This window comes from Mchenga conophoros, linkage group LG2 (assembly GCF_057382185.1).
Source record: "Mchenga conophoros isolate Kocher_MC1m ecotype Shallow Benthic linkage group LG2, M_conophoros_male_GT1.1, whole genome shotgun sequence".
NCBI lineage: Eukaryota > Metazoa > Chordata > Actinopteri > Cichliformes > Cichlidae > Mchenga > Mchenga conophoros.
In genome coordinates this window covers 30,522,633-30,540,843 of record NC_140527.1, presented here as the reverse complement: position 1 = coordinate 30,540,843, position 18,211 = coordinate 30,522,633, and the positions used below count along the sequence as shown (strand labels likewise).

Here is an 18,211-nt window from a genome sequence, read left to right as displayed (position 1 = left end):
CATGGTATGCAGTGTGCTTAAGGAATTTAAAATAACTGGACAAATAGAGGACAAAATAAGATCTGGCAGACATAAAATAAATAAATAAATAAATAAAAAATATCTACAGCAGATGAGAATTACCTGAAAGTCATGGCCTTAAGAATTAGGGAAAAAAAATTCTAGAGAAGAAACAGGACCTGAGAGACGCATCTGGTCTTCATTCTCTGAAAACTCACCAGTGAATGATCTTAATGGTGAGTTACTGTCTCTAAATTACACAAGAACTAGACTGAAAATCAGCAGCAACAGGTCTTATGGATTGATGATGCAAATTTGCAAAGTTTTGGTACAAATCGTCATGAATATGTAGGGAAGAAGTCTGGAGAAGGTACAAATAGTCAGTGTCTACTCAGAGGCTCTGTCAGAGTTTGGTGTTGGGGATCTTGTCAACATTAATGGAATTATTAATGCAGAAAGGTACTGTCAGATTTTCCAAAATTTGATTGCAATACCATCTGGAAAGAATCTGATTGCCAATGACTCAGCGACTCAGTGTTTTCAGCATGATAGTGTTCCTAAATGCACTACAGGTGCAGAAAAAGCATATGTAGTTAGAAAACATACACAGAGGAACACCATCAGTCATGAACTGGACTCCCCAGAGTGCAGACTTCAGCATTATTGGGATCATCTTGACAGAGAACAGAACAAAAGGCTGCCAACATCCAAAGAAGAGCTTTGATTGTCCTTCAAGGCTGGAAAACTACTCCTGAAGACTACTTAAAGAAATGATAAGAAAGCTTGCCAAAAAAAGAGTTGTGGCTGTGTTGGAGAATGAGGATGCTCATACCAATTATGGATTTTCAAGCTCATTAGAATGGCAGCAAGTTTTTACATGCTGCATTCTATTTATGAATACATGTTCCTGTGCAGTGATTTATATTAGCAATATATAAAGAAATAATGAAGACTTTGGCACAGTACTGTTTATCGTATGCCAAATAAATGCAGGTTATTTGTAACAAACACACTCAAATTTTATTGGTTTATTTATTTATTTGTTTTACATTAGAATGGTAAATCTGCGCTTGACATTTTTATCTACTGTGACCATTAAAGTTTTGGATCTCTCCATTTAATTTAAATAGGCCACCTACAAGGGTGCCAGACAGATTCTGTCTTGAAGGATTTGTATAGTATTCTGTATTTTGACAAAAATGAACAGCTGACAATGCCCCAAAAATGCACCAGATGGGTCACAAGTAACATGTCAGCATTGTCTACATTCAACTGATCGCTTTCTCTGCACTCCGGTTCAAACACTGTGGCCAAAGGTCATGAACATCCATCAGAGATCGTCAGCCTCAGCCTCCCTCCCTGCCCATTCATTTGTCATCCAGGGAGCTGTCTATACTTCAAAGAAGACAGGAGTCTACACCATTCATTTTTATAGCTCTGACAATAACCAAGAGGACCATTGTATTTAAATGCAATGACAGAATCCATTTTTTTCTATGACACACTAAATCTGACTCTACTGAGAGCACGTCCAAGTTTACAACACCTCACAATTATTAAACATTTTAAGAGACATTACTGTAATTTACCCAGAACAGATCCTCCCTGCTACACACAAATACAATAAATAAAAGTATCCTCCTTTTTTTTTTCCAAAAGTCGCCCATACAGGATGTAAACTGCTAATTGTATTTGTGGGGTATTTGGTCTTTTGTAATTCCTTTGATGTAAACGATGAATTTACATCAAAGATTAATGATTAACATTTATTATATGTCATTACTGAGCCCTGTGATAAGACTAATGACCGGTACAGGGTGTACCCTGCCTCTCACTCTGTGACAGGCTTCAGCTCCCTCCTCAACTCTGAAATGGATAAGTAAAAGAAAATCGATGGATGGATGGATTTATGTGTGTAATTTGTGTAAAGCTCTATTAAACAGAAATGGTGCAGTCTTTAAAATGCATTAGATGCATAAAGGCTTTTGTAAAGTGTCTCAAAGTAGTACAAAATGCCATGAAAGCAGTTACTTTTCACTGGTGAAATAACCGTATCACAGTGATCCTTATTTTTGTATTTCTGTTGTTTTGTACAAAACAACCTAAAGATAAATAATGCTTTCAAGTGAAATTGTGCCAGGCTCTTGGTAATTTCCCAAGCATTGTTTCCCAGAGTGCCTGAGCTTCTGAGCCTGCCCAGATTACATGGTTCACCTCTCTCTCCGCTTCACCATGACAATCACTTTGGAGAGGTGGAGGGAAAAAACACAACACTATCTCACCATCTCCATCAAATTCTGTCAAACAGAGCCCACAGAACAATCAAAAGTTATGCCACCTACTGCTAAAACCTTTTTACTTAGAAAATTAATTTAATTATTAGCCTCCAGGTCAATTAAAATTAATGAACTGGTTACAGAATGGAAGTGAGTGAGACACAGAGCTATAGCCACTTGCCATACTCTACCCCAGAGTACCAGAGGAATGAATACTCTCCAAATATTTTTTGCCTCCTCTCAGTAGTGAAGTTATGTGAGCGGGTCTCTGTAGAAGATGAAAAATGAGTGGGGATGCTTCTGAGCTGCAGATCTTGTACACTTCTGTTGCCACATGCAGCTTCAAACAGTAAGCTTTGGGGCATCCACCACCACTACAATGGTATGCGGGAAGTGAGCGCCCTCTACTGTGAGCTTAAGGTAATGTGAAATTAAAGAATACGACTCATTTTTCTTCATATTTGCAGCTCTTAGCAGGAATAATGAAAACTTATGAGAATGCATACGAAGAAGAAGCAGCCATCATTTACACGCCTAAATAAGTATATCACAGTGTAATTTTACTAAAGTGCAAGTTTATTTCAAAGTGTTGGCCCAAGGCTCTAATGTTGTCCAAAGTTATTAAAACATATCAGTGGGCATTCATTGTGCCAGTTGACATAATGCATCGCTGCATTCAGCTTGAGTGTTGTAGTGTGTATTTTAATTTCATCCCTGAACTGAAACAAACTAGGACATTTATAAAGTAAACTGAGATAGACCAGTTATTGCTTTGAGGAAGTATTAAACTATAGAATTGCCATAATACGTCTTCTATTTATTATGGTGAGAACTCTGGGAGACTATTTCCATGTAAAATGTAGTATGAGTAACTGTATTGTTCAGCAAAAATGCAAATAATTTCAATTATACAAGGCTCAGAAAATGAATACAATTATTTGCATTCAACCTCTTATTGATTGCTTTTCATTTTTCCTGCATTCCTTTTGCCCTAACCTCTTTTATTTCTTCCTTTTCTACTTGGCTTTCCAGTGTTCAGGCATGCACACACACACAAACACATTCACTTGACTTTCAAAGTTAAAGGGATGGGCCTTCGGGAGAACGGGGGTGTCAGAGTGCGCACATTGTGTTACATAATTGATGCTCCATATTACCTTACATCCTGACGGCCCTGGCTGTGCTACAAACAAAGCTTGCTCATTAACTATTCACTGGATGATTTTGAACAGAAAAATGATTCTGCCGATCAGGAGCTAGCACTGGCGCTGCGTCTCTCGGCCCCAGGCGTCTGATTACACAGTTGTGAATAAGACATGTGCAGTCTCCACCGGTCATATTTTAACTTGACAGCTGATCCCCTCAAATGTATTCAATGGTCAAATGATGAAGTACTCCTACATCAAAGGTATGATTGATGGAGGCTGTAGCGAGCTACACATTGAGATGCTATAGACTGTATAGCTGACAAAGTAGTAAAATCGAATGTATTAACGAGATGAAGTAAACTGAAAGCAATGAGTTATGAACTGTGGTTTCAATAGATCTGTTATTTGGCATTGCCTGCACATACTGAATGTGTCATGATCTGGCTTATTTTGTTGCGTTTTAGATCAACAACAAAAAACTTATATCACTATGTACAGTACATGAAATCATTATGTGTTGAAGACATAATAGGTTAAACATATTTTTAAAGGTAAGGAATGCAGAGTGGCTTGAATGCGTGTGGACAAAACAATGAATGACAGCTGAAATTTGTTTTTTCGATGATTAATAAAGAAAAGCTGGAAAGTTCACATATGTTTGATTGTCCCATTTGTTTAGAAAAAAAGGGAAAATAGTCCCAATTGACCTTCTGTATAAATATGCAAATTTTAAAAAAAAATCTGTAGAACCACAGTTTGGTCATGGTGCCTTACCGATGATGAGGATGCTCATGAGGAAAACCATGATAAAGAAAATCCACATGAAGAATCTGTCCATGACCTTAGCTATCTTTTTCCATTCTGCCCCCTTGGCGCACGTGGCTCTCTGCTCTCTAAAACAGTTTGCTATGTACTCAACATTGCGCACTAGCTTAGTGTCCATACCAGCGAAGCCACTGCCATGGGTGCAGAAGACACAGGGGCCAAAGGTTACAGTGGGACCCTGAGGTAGAGGCTTTTTATCCTCAGGGCAGCAGGGAATCTTCTGGTCCTCAGAACAATACAGCACCTTATGGTCTTCTTTATAGTAGTCGTTTATCTGAATTTTACCATTAGAGCTTTCATACTTTCCGGGCTCAAAAGTAGATATGTGGGCGCTCTCATCTCTGGTGATGTGGTGCTGAACTCTTGGATATTGCTGCAGCTTGGAGCTCTGGGATCTGGGATACTTGTCGCTATGCCGGTCCTCTCGGCTACTTTGCCTACCAGGTTTACCATTTGAATGAATGTGAGTGTTGAACTGCTGGTGACGGACTTCATCCTGGGTGGAGCGAGAAGACGAAGACGAGGCAGAGGCACAGTTCTCACCCACTTCATAAACAAAACAAATCTTTGACATGTAGTCAATGATGAGGACTTTTGCCCAGTGTGGAACTGGTTTGGCCTCCACACCACAGAAGTGAATGTTCATGATGAAGATGGTGAGAGATGTGGAGGCTGTGACCATTGTCATAGTGGCGATATAGTACTTCCCTGTGTAACAGGAAGGAACAAAAAACAGATGGAAGACAAGTCCATGACCATTAACACACTGTAGGTACTAGAAGGTGGCCCGACATCATTATTAAACCCTATGGATTAGCACTGGGATGTCACTCAAGTTCATATGCATATGAAAGCAGACGAGCAAATACTTTTTGTTCACATTTTAAAATTTCCAACTCCAGGTCAGATTATAGGGTGTGCTATAAATATTTGGACATGTTCGTCCTGTAACATATGGAATGTCATCTTCTCCAGCATGTACACCTGCCTCTCATTCAGTGTCTGCCCCTGTGACCCTTAAAGGTGTAACCTTGTGCTATGCTACATTGCTACATAGATAAATATGGCCCAAGTTTTAACAGTAAAATTCCTAAGGGTACCTTTAATTTGAAAACTAAAAACATACCAATGCATCACTAGATCATAGGTCATTTTTGGACCATGGTCAATGGTCAATGGTAACTTTATTGTCCCTGATGGGAAATTGATTCGCAGTATGTCAAAACAAACAACAAACATACAACCAACACATCACGTACACTCATTAAAAAAAATACTATAATATAATATAAGCCTGATAAAACAACCTAGATATTCCATCGAAAAAAGTGCAATGTGCAATGGCAACAACACTTACAATTTAGTGTTGTTAATTATGCATGCCTGTACGATTTCTGGTATATTTTTTTTAATAATAGAGTGACAGAAACATAAACCATGCAACAAAAACAAGTTATTAAATATATTTCTAAAAAAAACCAAAACCTTCTTACCTATGAGAGGCACACTTTCTGAGGGCGGCATGCTCTCAGCCACCATGAGCTGGAACACCGTTAAAGCTAGAAGAACTGTCACCCCCAGGGAAACCTTTTCCCCAGAGTCTGCAGGCAGATAGAAGCCCAGAGGGGCCAAGAAGGAGATGAGGAAGCAGGGGAGGAGGAGGTTGAAGATGTAAAAGGAGGAGCGACGCTGCAGGAGTACTGTATAGGTGATGTCTGGATACGGGTCAGAGCAACAACCATACATTATGACATTCTTGGTGGCCGGCATTCCACGGCACTCCCACTCAACATTTTCCACAAAGTCTGACAGGTCACCGCTGTCCATGCCCATAATGATGTCTACCTGGAAATAGAGGGGAGGGACACATTTACTGAGAAAAACGTATGTATACGTATACACAGATGTATGATGACAAATACAATGAGCAATGTGTACCTGATCTACATGTCAAAAAGGTCAATCTCAGTTACTCTCTGATCTAACACAGAGGCCAGAGTCACAGCAAGAGCTGGGTCTTGTGTTATTTAACCATTTTAAGGGCCTGGTAAATTTAGGTGTCCCAGATTGCCACTATCCTGAAAGGAAATGTAAGCTACAGAGACTCAATATGGGTTTATCCTCCACAGCATGTTGTTCCATCTACATTTTGTTAAACAAGGTATGGTAGATGGGCAGTATTTCTCCAGACCTGGTTGCCATTGTAAGTCCAGGAACCAAAGGTGAGGTTACACTCCTGGCTGTCAAAGGGGAAGTAGGAGACGTCCACCACGCAGGAGCTTTTGGTGATGGCAGGAGCATCCCAGGTTATCTCCCCATTGTAGCGCAGCCTCACGTTGGTGTCCATGGGCCCAGAGAAATCATCATCAGCTCTAGAGGAGGAAAACAAGTTGAGACTAACTGGCAAGTCATGTGTGTGATTTGGTTAAACAGTGGTCAGATTCAGCGTCTTCTGTTGCTAATTGCTAGTATTTATAATCTCACAAGTAGTCTTTAAAGATAACCATGTAGTCTTTAAACATTGTGAATAAACGTTATATTGAATTATAATATAAGAGACATTAATGGCAGCAAGAAGATTTGTCCACATTCTGCATTCCTGGAAAATTCATCTATGTGAGCATACTTATTATACAGGACGAGGTCAGGCCTCCACACCAGGCTGCTAGGGATGTGGATCACATCCAGTCCATCATAGTCCTCCTTATTCCACTTCAGGTAAGCGTCATGCCACGTCTGCCTAATCCACAGGTAGGCAATCAGCACCTGGTTCCTTTCATCCTACGGTCACAGTCATACTAGTCACAAAAAAGGACCTGCAAATGTATGCAAACACAAACTAGCATGCAACCGTTTTGGTGCCTCTGGGAGAATTTGTTTTTGATTACTTTAAGTGTGAAGATATTAAAAAAAACACACACACACACACACACAATGATCCCTGCAGCTCATAATGCTAAATTAAATGTTATTGCACTGATCATTTCAATTTATAATTTATACTACATGAAAATAATAAGAAACTGACAGAAAAAAGAGGAACTGTGGTATTTGCCTCATTGACGTATATCACACCTTGCAGAAACTTTATTGCCAGCTTCTTCATTTAGAAATTCTCTATTATAGTTCCACATTGCTTAGAGCTCTGGGATATTTTTAGACCATGTGACATAGTGCATGCTTGCAATCTGCAAGAATGACATGACCACTGATGGTCAAGTCATGGCAGTTGTGAAAAACACCAGCTACAGCTTGTTTTTCCTTTAGTAGTTTGTGGTGAGTTTTGAGGCCTGTTTATGGTTACCGTCCTCTGACAGGATATGGCCTTATTTTAGTTTTATATTTTTGACTCTTGCAGCGTGTGCATATTGCTGTCATATAACCCAAAGCCTAACATTAAATACTTCCTCTATTTTTCCATCAAAGATACCTTTGATAACTTTGAATTTCTCTCAGCATCTTCACTCGGATGCTTAGAAGAACTAATTGTTGATGAGTGGTTACAGTTACCAGTTAACACTAGACTCCCAATGTCAAATCCACAACTGCTAAAAACTTTTAAGGTCTATAAGAGGTTATGAATTTCTGCACATGCCTCAGTTACTGTGTCTTATAACTGTATATCTACACACAACAGACAGTAAGAAAAAAATCCCTCTTGATCTTCTCGGTTCACTGCTCATCAACACCAGGTGGACAAACACAAAGCCTCACAGTGGCTGAAATCCAGACCCGTCTGTCAATATCAGGTGGATGAGCACAGTACAGGAGGTTGGGGGAACACATAACCGCTTTGGTAACAGGACACTCCAGGGTGCACACACACTCATTTGCTGTCTGGCTCGCATCCGTTTCTTCCAAAGTATGACAGAGTGACGACAACAAATGCCCAGATATTATATGGAAACATTACATTCAGCAGCTGGTTTTGTGTCTTCAACTACGCACGCCCAAACCCACACTCACTCCACAGTGAATTAGCAATTCACTGTGGAGTGAGTGACGCAGCACTGAACCCAAACGGGAACCTGACCCAGCCGTGTAAGCCACCAGCCGGTCGATTTGTACAATAGGAGGTCATGGACAACGTTAAGAATAAAAGGTCTGTTCACCTCCATGTTTTCCTTCATGCTGGGCTCAGTGTCAAGTTAAAAAACTCAGTTCTTCGCATTTGCATGTTTTCTGCTAAATCGATGTCAGTTTTACTGCAGTGTGGCTAATGTATTGGCCAATACATTATATGCCAACTATTGACTGCACAGTAATGCTGTAAGCAGAACACGCTATTCGTGATTACCACATATTATTCAACATACATAAATCAGATGCTGATGCCCCGTTTGTGTGCATAAATCACCTTAACCGCTAAAACAGAAAGTGTATTTTTACGTTTCTGCAGCTAGACTATTTAAAAGAAATGCTATGACTCTCAGTGAGGTGTTTAATTTTAGTCGTGGACATAATTAACCTCTTCCATTTATAACTCGCCTTTAACCAGAATGCGTCGCACACGAACCAAGACTTGCTGATGAGAGAGCACGCACCATGTCTTTGATTTGAGAGAGGGTGACCTGCAGGGTGACGTTGAGGGCTCTGTCTGTGTCATCCACAGGCCGCAGGGCACTGGAGTAGTTCTCCATCAAATCATTCAGGAGTTTCTGGGCATAGTGACCCTGAGCAGAGTGAATCACTGAGAGGAGACACAAGTGGTCATCTGTCAACATGCAGGAGGTTAAATTAGCTCCTTCTAGTCACAAATGATTGGTTTACTTTTTCTTGCCATTTGTTAAAACAATACATTTTAAGGCCACGTGAAGAAAATATTTTAAACTATTATAGGTGGTAAAAGTGCAAGCATTTGTGACTTTATACAGTTATGAAAAATAATGTAAACCTGAGTTAAATGATATAATCTAGTCTAATGAATTAAAAGCAAAATGGAGAGGTCTCTTTTTTTCCCCAAAGGAAGACAGGCTTAAGTTTGACTCACCTTTGGGAAGCAGCATCACCAGAAAGATTATTGGGAACATTGCTAGCAAGCCTCTTGGTAACTAATAACTCCAAAGAAGAAATTAAAGGTAGCCTCGACAAGTAATCTAACAGTTCTTGGTTTCATTCCTCAAGATCTACATGATGAGCATTCAACCCCAGTTGAACTCAGATGCAGATAGCAGCGAGCTGTTTCCTCTGGCCGTCTTTGCTGTAAGGCCAGCTCCTAATGTTTGGCAGGGGAGGCAGCATGTCTGCTGACTGAGACACGGAATAAAACTCCAGCTATCACATAGCAGCAGCAGATCAAGAGAAACAGGATGCCCACGAATCATCGCCTCGCCACACAAGGGGCTATTCGCCTGTGAAGTCAGGTGGGGTACTGGTCTGCTCCTGCAACATGCTGCTGTTATGTCAACGGAGGAAAGATGGGAATTTGAAATTCAGGGGATTGTAAATCTATCATTCAATCAAGCAAAGTACAGATTGGCAGCAAATCATTGAAATTAATGAAAGGCATAATGAAAAAGTGAGAAGTAGCATTTTTTCAACTGGAATCGACTTCATAAAAAGTGAACATTTCATATCAGCTAAAGTAGAACCTAAAGTAGCAGGTTTTGTAAGGCCCAGGCTTTTAAATAGGAAAGGCATACTCATTTTAATTTAAACAATTATTTACAATACAAATATAAAAATACATTTTTCATCATTAATTAGAGAAAAATATGTATGTTTATTATAACACTCCTGAAATGCTTGTGATTGGGGTGCTGTTAGTGTGCATCTATTCCCCACAATTAACAAAGTGTCACCTTTCACTTTACAGCTGAGGGATTTCCTTTAGCTTCATATATCACACTGGTAATGTCTTATTGGAATTTGATGCAATATGGCCCTTTTCCAGAAAGATGGCAGCCACACAAAGCACAGCACAGGGCTTTTATACACCACGAAAAGAAACCCCTGCAGTTTCTGCTGAAAGTACATGCTCACAGTGGAAACACTACTCTTAACTCGCTGAAACGCCGCGTCAGGATGTTAAAAGCTGTGCGCTTTAGTTTTGCCATGATAAAATATTTAATAAGGCCTTTTGCTTCCCATGCACCTGAATATTACACCGATCATCATCTATGGCAGAACGACTGACAGAAAGTGATGCAGCTGCGGTGAAATCAGCTGCTTTGAACCCTTCAGGACTTTAATAAGGCAGCGAGTTACTTTATTTTGTGTCATTTTAATAACACAATGATTATCTCAGTGCCATTACCTGAGCCAGGAAGCTTACTATTTCGGTGTCACGTATTCAGATTAGAGCGGCTCCGTCGATTAGGGGATGTTATAAAAAGTTCCAGATGGTAGATGCGAGAGACACGTCAGCTTTTAATGAAAGGATAGAAAATGAGCTTTGGCTATTTAGGATGCCTGAGGCTGGTTTACTGTGCAGTGAAGGCTGTACAGTTAAATCTACAATATCCCCTTTGGATTACAATACAAATATCAGAGGTTGCTTTTTTCTTGTCTTTGTGGTGCAAATGTGCAGGCTGAAACAGCCCTCAGATTACTGCCAGGGTTTCTTGGATAGGTTCAACATGGCACAACATGGTACCAAGCAGGCCACCTGTTATCTGCACTATGAAAAAGAGGCTCTGAATATTATCAGAATTCCGGCATCCTTTTGCTCGTTGAAGATCTGACTGCACAGAAAATTTACCTTCTTGAGCAAGGACAAATGATCTATAATACTAATGCCCAAAACACTGAAAATTGAATTTCAGTATGGAACTTGAATCCCTGTAATTACATTTCTATTATATGACATTAGTATAGCAATTTTAGTGGCTCAGTCTAGTTTTTATTCAAATTCACACAAAGCAAAAGAAATTTTCAAAATGCCACAAATGATTGAAAAAAATCCCTTAAAACTGAACTTCACATTACTGTCAAGTGGTGTGCGTGAGAGAGGCAACACAGAAAGGACAGAGGGTGGATTAATTTACACAGACTTCAATATTTTATTTACAGATGAATCATTGACATTTTATCTGTTGGCCTAGGTAGGTTGATGCTATATTTTTCTATCATTTTGAACCATTTTTTTTTTTTTTATCCAGACTTGTGACAGGTTGTGTTACTGCTGAATGCGTTTATTTTCTCTCCGTTTAAAAACAAGAATCAAAATGTATTCCTGTAGAAGTCATATCCAAATAAAACACAATTTTTTTCTTAAAAAAAAAAAAAATAAAAAATGTGGGGGTAAAGGAAGAAAGGAAGTAAGCCAAGTGAAGAACGGGTTGTGAGGACAGTAACTGAAGATTGCCTGGATTTTGGGTCAATTGCCAACAGCTTAAGAGGGTGAAACATGGCATGAAAATGAATATGGCTACTGTGTGAACACCTTTTGACACTTGATGAACTGATTTCTAGAACACGGAATAAGCTGATGCACGCATTCTGCATTTACTTTGTTGCATTTTGTGACTTTCCCCTAATTTTATGTCCAATTAAAGCACTGTTATTGCCCTGAAAACTCCCACAATATAACAAATATGTCTATGATTGTAATTAGATACTTCCAGTAACTTATTCTCAAAATCCTAATATTACACCTAAAATTATAAATTCTCTGTTCAGCAATCTATGCTGTTAGAAATGACGCCAACATTACTAAGTTTTTATTTTGGGATAGTGAAGGGATTAAGGTATGGTTTGGAAACAGTGCAAGAAAGTTTTGACTGAGTCTCCAATTGAAAAGTTCAAAATCTCAGCTTAATCCTTGTCCAGAAAAAACAGCCCAAAAGTGCGTTAAATCAGGACCAGGTCCAAAAGAGCCCCTCCCCTAAATGGCTTGACTCTCTCCCACCAAAGTTTTCACAAATTAAAGTAAAATGCACTGCATAGGCAAGGATAAGCTGCTGTCAGCTGCTTCTTGCACAGAGCCAGTAAGAGCTGGGAGATTGGCGGATGTGGGCGGGGTCTTAAGTCTGGCATTTGCTTCAAAGGTGGTGAGGTGTGATTGAATTTCTGATTGTAGCTCTGAGTGGAATGTTGAATGAATTCAGAAACCAGAGATAAGAGCTCACAGAGCGGCTGATTGGAGTGTTGTACAGCAGATGGTGACGTGTGCAGATGAGAGATGAAACACAGAGGGGATAAAGGCGGGGCTGGAGAAGAGGGCGAGTGTAGATGTGAGGAGTCCACTTTAAAACAGAGGGTACATTAAGGGAAGAGACGCCTTCAGACAGTGGGAATTCGAGAGAGAGAGAGAGAGAGGATGTGTTTGGTAGGAAGGAGAGATTGGGATTAAGTGGAAGATGAAGGAGGTGCCAGAAGTACTCAGTTACTGAGCAGCAGCTCTGTCGCCGTCTCCACATCCCAGGATTTCGACGACAATGCCACTATTACTGCATTCTGCGGAGGAAAACAAAACCAGTCACACATGCTGATTTATTCTGCGAGAGTTTCACATCGCGATTCAAAGCAGGAGAGACAAGATTTCGAGACGCTTACTTTTTCAAAGCCCATGGCACAGAGTTTGTCTATTTTGCGTGTGTACTCCGGACTGGAGACGGGAGCGCCTGCGTAGACGTGAGACCAGAGTCTCGCTGTCTGTTTAAACATCTCTGGATTCTGCTTGTACTGCGCGGTAAAAACAAATGGAAAAAACAGCTTTACATTTGAATTAAAATAATGCACACCACCCTCCATAACAGAAACTCTTGTATATAGGTCATCAATGCCAAGAGAAGAATTATCTAGATTTGAAACATTTAAAAAGCACCATGTTGGCATTGTGTTAAGAAATTAAATATTCAGTGCCACAATTAACATATATTTTGGGGCAAGTGCTATAGTCACTCTTCTGTACACAACAAATTACTAACATGATAATTCAGGGCCAGAGGAAGTGGTAGAGCTGTACTTTGCCAGGTAGCCAATTCTGCCAAGCGCTCCGTTTCCATGCTGTGTAGGCATTATTCAGCTGAAATTTAGAGTGTAGATTTCTCATCACTATAAACTATTAACAACGAAGCTGCTAAGTGAATAAGACATTAGACGCAGGTTCCTGTTAATACAATTTCTTTTCTTTCTTTTTTGGGGTGGGGGGGGAGGGGGGGGGGGGATTGGAAACTTTTGGTAATACCCAACAATGGTGAGGACATTTATCTCTTGCTCTCTAGAGGATCTGTATCAATACTTGCAAAAATGCATTTTCAGCATTTACCTCAAACAGCAAGAAAACAACTTCTCTTTGAAGCTAATCCAACTAACATGTAGAGGATTGTTGCTGGTGAGGAGAGCCAGGTCCCTAGCTATGAAGTTTCAGTTTCTAAAGTCGATTTAGGTTAGCAGAAGTATGATCAGGATGCTTGTCCTTTTAGGTGTGTGTACTGACAATCACCAAGTTATGTCTCCCAGGGCCACCAGCATAATCATTTGCCATCAGCTCTGCTTACTAGACTTCTTTCTCTGCCAGTTCCACTTCCTCAAAATTGAAGGTTAAGCACCTCTATCAAAATAGAAGCATTCAAGTATGCACCACAGTGCAAAGGTGAAGGAGGCAGGAATGTAGTCATGATGAAGCAGCGCAGTATGTCACGCTTTTTTCAAGCAATACAATAATTCTAATCTCATGAATAAAATCGAAAAAAAAACAAAAAAAAACAAAACAAGACCACAAACTTCACGTCTGGTGAATGTTAAAACATGATTATTATTGAAATCGTTTGATGCAATTGTGGCTGGTAGATGGGTCGGGTAATAAAATACATATAGGGAGCGCATTCATATCCCTTTAACGCGCTTTGACGAGTCACCTATCCCACATGGTAATATGATTCTTTAAAGTTTACCCAGATGCACTTTAGAAGTTTTCTTTAGTCATAAACAATTTCAGGGAACTGATACTTCCGTTACTGTACATCACAGAAATTAATCTTTGCCATTGAAACTGGTGTACTATAAGAGACGATCAACTTTGAAACGCTTTTTAGTGTAAACTTAAAAAAGAAAAACTCACTGTTGTGATATACATATCAAAAACGTTTATACCACTCCTCTTATTTAACCTCATTTCATTACTTTGTTTCTCATTGGAGTGCATTTTGTTCACCAAAGGATAAATTAACTGTACAAGTGATTAGTAACAGTAGGTTTAGTAATGTGCTCAGAGTAGGATTGCATTTGTTAACTAGAAAAGCTATTAACTATAAAACTGGAATAGCTGGTGAAGGAACATACCTTCCAAAGATTATAGGCTGGATGCCATTGCTACACTGATTACTAGAAAATGAAATCTTTTAAAATAAAAAGACAAGACACTGCCCACTAACCTCTCACAGGATCGCAGGATAATGCATTTCCTACACTTAAAAAATAACTGCGATCAACTTTGAAGGGATCAACTGCCAAGTTTTACAGGGTTTGGCTGCTATTTTCCGTGTATGGGAAGAATAAAAGTATTTGATACAAAGCCAAAATAATGTAAAGTCCAAGGGCTTGGGAGGCCTTTTTCCCCCTCCTTTTCTCTAAAAAATCCCAGTAAATTACAGAGTATTAGGGCCACATTAAGAAAATACCATTTTGAGAAAAAACAAAGCCTATATGTGGAGATTAGAGCATGGCTGCTATACCCTCTACAAGGTGGATTAGAGAGTTAGTGAAATCATATTACAGAATCAGTTACACAAAATTTTATTTCAGCACATAAACAAAAAGAAATCTGCACATTTTGACTTTTTCTGGATACAATTTCATTTCTTCTTAAAATTTTGACTGTATTCCCAAAATGATCATGTTTTATAATACTCTGTTTTTGGTAGCAAACTTTATTTACTATGACAACCAAAAAAGAAACTAAACCTACATGCAGTATTGGTATACCACTGAACATTGCTCAACCAGTAAGAAAACACCAAACTGTGTCTTTGAGGGAAGAATCCAGGGCTTCAAACTGTAAAGCTAACACAAGTGGCTAAAAACAAAACTGATATATTCTGAACACACTCTCCACTGCAAGTGATCAGAAGGTGCAGAATCAACCAGGCCTCAAAGTACGTAGCTAAATAGTTAAATAGAAAGCTACAAAATTACACAATGACCCCACATTTTTTCAATTTTCAGTATAAATAACATACTGCATATATATCAGCCAAATTACAGCAATACTGTAGTACTGTTAGTCACTATGAGGCACGTCTGTAGTATGGTATACATGTGAATACATATTTAGTAACAATTGCTAGTAGAGATGCATCATGTTCAAGCAGGAAAAGAAGTGAAAACATAAATACACACCCACCTGATTAGCTACCACAGCATCCTGTGGATCATCTGGTTCTGCGGCTGCCAGTAAGGCTTGTAATGACAAGAGAACTGTCCTCAGTGTCATAGCTGCCGCCCTGAAATGACATGCACGCAGTTTTTAAAGCAACCACTATTCATAGTACCTATACACCGTGGCCTCTGACACTTGCAAGTTTTCTTAGAAGGCCTAAATATTATGACTAAAAAAAAATTCATTAAACAATCTTTTATTTAATCCTATTTATATCTAGTCATTTTCCCTAAATTACCATCCAAAAGCTTTGTGCTAATTTCAACTGTTGATCATGTAGGCATTAGAAGCAACCTGCAGTTGGCCTTAAATTTCACAAAATATTTCATAATGGATGTCTGACAGATGAAGAATGTCAAGAATCTTGGAGCACATTTACTCACCACTGGTCTTTAAGAATGTCCAGACATATTGCACCTGTGACTGAGCTGATATTGGGATGCCAGATCTTCGTGATAAACCGAACCTGAGATGAGAAAAACGCAGAAGAAAAGCATTGCTGGATTCTTACAGTAAATGAGAACTTCTGAGGGGAATACTTTCAAGAGTATTTCATACTGTATGAGAAGGAGACATTGAGCCCTACCTTGGGTGGATTGAATGGATACGTCTCTGGGATTTTAATTTCTAGTTGATATCTACCTCCTGGAAGAAAATATGGGGATATCATACAGAACAATTCAAGCATTTAAAGAGTTTGGCAGACTTCAGGATCAACCTTTTCTCAGTGATGATAAATATCACAAAAGTTATGCAACCATGTATTCACGAGAGCCGAGAGCGTGTCCCCCAAAGCTCCTCACCTTCATATGGCGTGTCAGGTGGCCCTGCTATCTCTCCTTTAAGTTCTGTGAAGTTTTCGTCCACCAGGTCCACCTTGATCTGGTTTTTGCTAGTCTGAAAGGTGGAAAACCAAATGTGCGTTATGGCTTAAGTAGAAAAGGAAAACGCAAGGTGTTAAGTCACCAAATATAAAACAAGACTATGCAGCACAAGTTAACACCCCCCACAGGCGTTAACTAAAGTTGATCAACTTGTTGCGCAAATCCTTTGGATTTAGGTTTGATATACACACTAATCTAAATAGGGAAGAGCTTGTACAGGGTAAATGTGCAAAGAACACCTTCAATAAAACATGCGGACACCACCTTACACTCTTTGCTATGGCTATCCCGATTAGCTTTACCATCACAGAAGGCATGGTAAGCTACCGAGTACTGCTAGCAACAAGAAGTTGTGGATGATTTAATGCGGTCATGCTTCCAAATTGGAGCAAAAGTTAATTTCTTGGCTTTATCTTCCACGCTGTGGTGTATTAATAACTATCGGCGAGGCTGCTAGCTCAAGCTAGCAGTTCGGTGATTAGCAGTCTGACAGCTGAGCCAGCGACGCGTCACTCTCATTCAGCCCCCGCAGTCACGGAAAGAGGAAAGAAAAGAATTAAAGCCACAGCTTCGAGTGGCAAACATGACAACCCACCTCTTCACTTTTAAGCACTTCCTTGAATTCCCGTTTTATCCTCTGAACTGCGATGTTAGCCATGGCTCACCCGTGTTCCCGTCCGGCTTGGGCCTCGTCGCCGTCCGACCTGACTAACGTAAGCTAAAGCTAGCTTGCTCTGCCTACAGTACCTTTGCACGTTTTAAATACACTCTGAAAAATAACAACAGGAAGGCTGCTGGCCGCCGAGCGCCGTCAGTCCTCGCTATTTATACAAAGTTATAATTCGCCAAAATGTCTCAACGTCTGTCTGTCATCTCAAATGTATAAGAACACAATGGTTGGGGCTACTGAAAACATTTTAATACCAAACTGCATGCAGTCTGGAGGAGAGGGGTCATGTGATCAGTATTGCCATCCCGAATCCCTTCTGCTATTGGTTCATCGGCTTACAATGAATATATTAGGGTGTCGTGGGGGGCATGCATTTACGGTTACATTTAATCAGTAAAATGTGATAACTTCCTTTTAGTCAAAATTGACAACTCTGCTGTTGATAACTATTACTGTTAAAGCACCACATGCAGTATGAAAACTGCCTCTAACACATTACAGAAATGAGGAGGTGTTTTCATCTGATGATCAGAGCAAAGCTCTTATGCATTTTGGCGACACAAACATATGCGTAGAAAAAGTGTAGAAAGAATAAAAAACAAAAATGAAACAACTAAAAGGCCACTGTGGCCATTCAGATGTGATCCTGCTTAGCTGTATTCTAATTCTGCTTTTAGAGTTAGTGGGAAGAAATCCTAAGGATATCAAATTGTGTCAGGAATTAGAATCTCTTAACATTTGGCTTGAGGAAAATAAGCTGTCACTTCATCTGAGGAAGACCGAAAATATTCTTTTTACTAATAACTCAAAACTTAACAAAGTTATAAACCAATCAGTCAAATGTAACTTGTTTGAAATGAGCCCAACGAATAGTCCAAAGTACCTAGGACCATAATTTATCAGAAACAAGATCGTTACATCTTTTATTTTTTTTTAAAAAAGAAGTGATTTTTATATAGGAACATTAAAAAATATATGTTTATTAATGAGAAGGAAAATGCTATGCTCCGTTTTGGTCAAATCGGACTTTCATTATATCTTCAGAAAAGAGTCAAAACCCAGTTAAAATCAGATCAAAATTAACT

At 39.4% G+C, this 18,211-nt stretch overlaps 2 protein-coding genes across 2 annotated transcripts; both read right to left on the bottom strand.

Moving 5' to 3' along the window:
• Positions 1–4,098: 4,098 nt before the first annotated feature.
• On the bottom strand, positions 4,099–9,356 carry LOC146582280 (neuronal acetylcholine receptor subunit alpha-9-II). The gene is made up of 6 exons (XM_085248313.1): positions 9,240–9,356; positions 8,794–8,939; positions 6,876–7,030; positions 6,441–6,621; positions 5,743–6,094; positions 4,099–4,957 (listed from the first exon to the last, which is right to left on the bottom strand). Exons 1-6 carry the CDS (start codon positions 9,277–9,279, stop codon positions 4,185–4,187), a joined length of 1,647 nt encoding a protein of 548 aa, XP_085104439.1. The 5' UTR covers positions 9,280–9,356; the 3' UTR covers positions 4,099–4,184.
• Positions 9,357–11,226: 1,870 nt separating this feature from the next.
• On the bottom strand, positions 11,227–17,410 carry ube2ka (ubiquitin-conjugating enzyme E2Ka (UBC1 homolog, yeast)). Its single transcript, XM_085293754.1, has 7 exons — positions 17,052–17,410; positions 16,376–16,469; positions 16,159–16,217; positions 15,956–16,038; positions 15,537–15,636; positions 12,746–12,874; positions 11,227–12,646 (listed from the first exon to the last, which is right to left on the bottom strand). The coding sequence occupies exons 1-7, from the start codon at positions 17,112–17,114 to the stop codon at positions 12,572–12,574; spliced, it is 603 nt and encodes a 200-aa protein (XP_085149880.1). The 5' UTR covers positions 17,115–17,410; the 3' UTR covers positions 11,227–12,571.
• Positions 17,411–18,211: the final 801 nt, after the last annotated feature.